Here is a 4,964-nt window from a genome sequence, read left to right as displayed (position 1 = left end):
AATTCGTAAGAGTATTCGACCTTTCATCATCACATCGATCATTGCCCTGTAAATCTGTGATGACTATATAATCTGTATTGTATTTTCGAGTGGAATAAAGCTTAAATTCAGTTGTGATTCTTGAGTTTCTAACATGGTATCAGAGCTCCAAGGCTGACCTGGTGCTCTGATTATCTTCCGCTGCTCATCTCTGAAGTGTGGTTCGTTAGCACTTTTCATCCGGATCATATCTAGGGTTCGTTAGCGCTTGTCCAGGGAATTGTGCCCCCATTATTCTGCAATCAAGTGGTGGCTGTCTGGTGATTGTTCCTCCGGTTGCAATCTAGGGCTCAATACTTCTGGAGTGTGGCCCTTTGCTCGTGATTCTCAAGGGTGTTACTTGTTTCCTCTCTGATCACAGTCTTATAACCCTAAGTGAAGGTTATAGACTGTGATTCCTTTTTGGCGAACCCTAACTTGGGAACCCCTCTCGGTGAGATCGTTCTTTTTTGTGTCTAAAGGTCTAGGTGGCTCCTACACTAAGACCTGCGTTGGCACCTTGAGTGACGAACCAACGATCTGGAACACTGGTGTAGCTTCGCCATTATTATTTGCTGCTTTATTTTGTGATCTGTGTTTCTTTTGTTTTTTTTAAGTACCCTTTGCTCGCTTGTCTGTTGCCTGTGTCTGCCTTGCTTCTTTGTGATCATGTCTGATAAAACAGAGTCATCTGTTACCTTAATAAGCAAACTAGATGCTAGTGATCCCTTGTATTTGCATGCTAGTGACTCTAGTAATCTGTCTATTGTCAATATCAAGTTAAAAGGTACTGAGAACTATGTGGTATGGTCGAATGCTATAAAACTTGCTTTAATGGCTAAAAACAAATTAGGATTTGTTGATGGAATCTGTGTTAAATCTGAGTCTAATGATGTCTTAGCAAGTCAATGGGAAAGATGCAACTCTATTGTTTTAACCTGGATTTTGAATTCTGTTTCTGATGAGTTATACGTTGGTCAAGTGTACTCCAAACTTGCGTCTGAAGTTTGGAATGATCTTAAAGAGACATATGATAAGGTTGATGGTTCTGTTGTGTTTGGGTTATATCAGAAAATTAATTCTGTTAGTCAAAATGGGTCCAGTGTGTCTGAATATTACCATAAGATAAATACTATGTGGAAACAATTTGATGCTATGCTTCAGTTGCCATCTTGCACATGTAATGCTTCTACAAAGTTCAATGAGTTTAGTCAATTAATAAAACTGATGCAATTCTTGATGGGATTAGATGATGTTTACCAACCTGTCAGAACTAATCTATTAACCAGGGATCCCCTTCCATCTATTAAAACTGCCTTTTCAATTATATCTAGGGAAGAGTCACATAGGGGCTCAAACAGTAGTCTTAAAGTGCCTAATGTTGGTTTTGCTGCTAAAACATATCAGTTCAGTGATAATAAAAAGAGGTTTAACAAAGGTCCTAATCCCAACTTGAAATGCACTCACTGTAACAAAGTTGGTCATACTGTTGATAAGTGTTTTGAGCTTCATGGGTATCCTCCAAATTACAGGTCTAAACCTAGTCAAACAAATAGTCAGTGGTCTAAATCTAATAATTCTGTGAATAATTCTGTTAGTGACAAATCTGTCAGCAACTCTTTGAATTCTCTTACCTCAGATCAGTTCACTAAACTTCTAGACCTGCTTAATGACAAAAAGACTGATAACGGGCCTAAGACAAATGTTGGAGGTAAATGCCATAATGTGTTCTCTTCCTTAGACTGTTACAAGAGATTTTATTGTTTTAATAGTAAAACTTGGTCCCAAGGTAATATGAATTGGATTATTGATTCTGGTGCTAATCAACACATGATGATGTCAAGTGAAAAAATGTTTAATAAAGTTGATGTGTCTGATTACAATATAACAGTCAAACATCCTAATGGTACCGATGCCAAGGTCACTATAATAGGGTGCTACAAATTATCCAATTCTGTTATCTTAAGAGATGTCTTTGTTGTCCCTGAATATTGTGTCAACTTAATCTCTGTGCATAAATTAGCAAAGGATAATCAACTTAGAGTTGTGTTTGATGAAGATACTTGTTATATTCAGGATTTGTACTTAAAGAAAACCCTGGTGACTGGTAGACAAACTGATGGTCTTTATTTCTGTGGTAATTCTTTCAATCCTGTGATTGCATGTTTTAATAAAGCTGAAACTATAAAGCTCTGGCACTCAAGACTTGGTCATCCCGCTGATCAAGCCTTAAATGCTTTAAATCTTAAACCTGATAAAAATAATATCGATCCATGTGAAGTGTGTCATAAAGCTAAACAACACAGAGTCCCTTTTCCTTTAAGTGAACACAAAACCTCTAAAGTAGGTGACTTAATTCACTTAGATGTGTGGGGCCCTTATAAGGTCCCAAGCATAGAAGGATTCAAATATTTTCTCACCATTGTAGATGATTATTCCAGGTCGGTTTGGGTATACCTAATGAAATCTAAAATTGAAGTTTTTGAAAACATACAAAGCTTTTATAATCTTGTGAAAACTCAATTTGAAGTAAACATTAAGGCGTTTAGGAGTGATAACGGAACTGAATTTGTTAATTCTCAAATGTCCACCTTCGTTAAGTCACATGGAATCATTCACCAAACATCTTGTGCTTACACTCCTCAACAAAATGGTATTGCTGAGAGAAAGCACAGACATTTACTCAATGTTGCTAGAGCTCTATTGTTTCAGTCAGGGGTGCCTTTAAAATTCTGGTCTGAATGTATTCTCACCGCTTCATACTTAATTAACAGGACACCATCTTCCGTGTTAAATGGCAAAACTCCTTATGAGTTACTTTTTGGTTTTGAACCTTCTCTTGGTCACTTGAAGATTTTTGGTTGCTTATTTTTTTCACCATTTTAAATAATCCTGATAAACTTGATGAAAAAGCTGAAAAATGTATCTTTATGGGGTATTCAAATTTTAAAAAAGGTTACAAAGTTTGGAGTCTAGATCAAAAGAAATTCACCTTCTCAAGGGATGTCAGCTTTCATGAAAATGTTTTTCCCTATAAAACCAAGTCATTTTTAGAATCTGATCTTGACAACACTAAATACTTAAATAACTCAAACTTTTTCGACCTTTATGAATCTTCAAGTGACATAAATCCCAATGATGATGAGAAGGTAGAAACTGATTCAGCTACCGTGACTCAGCAACACAGTGGTTCAAGTGAATCAACACCTCAGGTTGATACTCAGCAGTCATTCTCTAGTAATGACATGGCTAGCAATCAACAAGTGGATGAACCTGAACCTAATTCTGTGAGGGTTGAGTCCAGCAATAGCAATGAAGAATCAAACCTTCCTGAGGGTACCCATACCACCACTAGAAAATCAACTAGGTCTGTGTCTGTTCCAAAAAAATTTGGTGACTATGTAGTCGAAGGCAAAGTTAAATTCGGTTATGAGAGAGTTGTTAATTATACTAACCTGTCTCCTGATAATATGTGTTTTGCCTCTAATGTTAATAAAATTCGTGAACCTAGTTCATATCAAGAAGCTGTTAAGGACAGTAATTGGGTTAATGCAATGAATGAAGAACTTAGTGCCCTTCATGAAAGTAACACTTGGTCCATTGTTGATCTCCCTAAAGGCAGAAAGCCTATAGGCTGTAAGTGGGTCTTTAAGGTTAAATATAAATCAAATGGAGAAGTCGAAAGATATAAAGCTAGATTAGTTGCTAAAGGGTTTAACCAAAGAGAAGGCATAGACTTTGATGAAACATTTTCACCAGTTGTGAAAATGGTAACTATTAGATGCATAATCAGTCTGTCTGTTCAAAATGATTGGCCTCTTTATCAATTAGATGTTAATAATGCTTTTCTCTATGGAAATCTAAAAGAAGAAGTGTATATGTCTATACCTGATGGTTTGAATGATTGTCATCACGATAAAGTTTGCAAATTAAATAAATCTTTATATGGGTTAAAACAAGCTCCACGAATGTGGAACGAAAAACTTGTGAATGTGCTGTTAAAAATTGGTTTCTATCAGTCAAAGTGTGACTACTCTATGTTTATCAAATCTAATAATAATGTGTTCATTGTTATGTTAGTCTATGTGGACGATATTATCTTAACTGGTAATAACAAACAAGAAATTGATAATGTGAAAAAGTTGCTTCAATCTGAGTTTAAAATCAAAGATTTGCGGTTGTTGAAATTTTTCTTGGGAATTGAAGTTATTAAAACTAAGGAAGGGATATGTCTATCTCAGAGAAAGTATTGTATGGACTTGTTAAATGAGTTCGGTATGAGTGGATGTAAGCCCGCTTCATGTCCCATTGAGCCAAACTATGTTGTTACAAATCTGTGTAGAAAGGAAGAAGCTAATTTTGTTAATGTTAATGAATATCAAAGGCTTGTTGGAAAACTAATTTACCTATCTCATACCAGACCTGACATAGCATATGCTGTTCACTTTCTTTCTCAATATATGCATAAGCCGACCTCGGCCCATTCCCAAATTGCTTTCAAGCTGTTAAGATATTTGAAAGGGGCTCCTGGTGCTGGGTTAATGTTTAAAAAAGGTGATAAGTTTGAGCTATCCGCCTTTGCGGACTCAGATTGGGCAAAGTGCATTGATAGTAGAAGATCCGTTACAGGATTCTGTATATTTCTGGGAAATTCCTTAATCTCCTGGAAAAGCAAGAAACAAAGTGTTGTTTCTAGATCCTCTGCCGAAGCAGAATACAGATCTATGTGTGCTGCCTTGTGCGAGGTAATGTGGTTGGTAAATGTGTTACAAGAATTGCAAGTCAAGGTTAAATTGCCCATTGAATTAAAATGTGACAGCACTGCTGCATTGTCCATAGCGGCAAATCCCGTATTTCATGACAAAACTAAGCATTTTGAAATCGACTTGTTTTTTCTTCGTGAAAAGATCGCGTCCGGAATAATCAAAACAGTTGGTGTTTCTTCA

General features: G+C 36.3%; 1 protein-coding gene across 1 annotated transcript; it reads left to right on the top strand.

Moving 5' to 3' along the window:
• Positions 1-687: 687 nt before the first annotated feature.
• Positions 688-2,904, top strand: LOC110884146 (retrovirus-related Pol polyprotein from transposon RE1). The gene has a single exon (XM_035978148.1). It carries the CDS (start codon positions 688-690, stop codon positions 2,902-2,904), a length of 2,217 nt encoding a protein of 738 aa, XP_035834041.1.
• Positions 2,905-4,964: the final 2,060 nt, after the last annotated feature.

The sequence above is a fragment of the Helianthus annuus genome, chromosome 10, assembly GCF_002127325.2.
Source record: "Helianthus annuus cultivar XRQ/B chromosome 10, HanXRQr2.0-SUNRISE, whole genome shotgun sequence".
Taxonomy (NCBI): Eukaryota; Viridiplantae; Streptophyta; class Magnoliopsida; order Asterales; family Asteraceae; genus Helianthus; species Helianthus annuus.
The sequence above is the reverse complement of the archived record's forward strand: the minus strand, read 5'-3'. Positions and strand labels throughout refer to the sequence as shown.

Bases quoted from the DNA above. Each gene is read 5' to 3' on its own strand.
- LOC110884146 (XM_035978148.1), top strand. From the start codon at position 688: ATGTCTGATAAAACAGAGTCATCTGTTACCTTAATAAGCAAACTAGAT.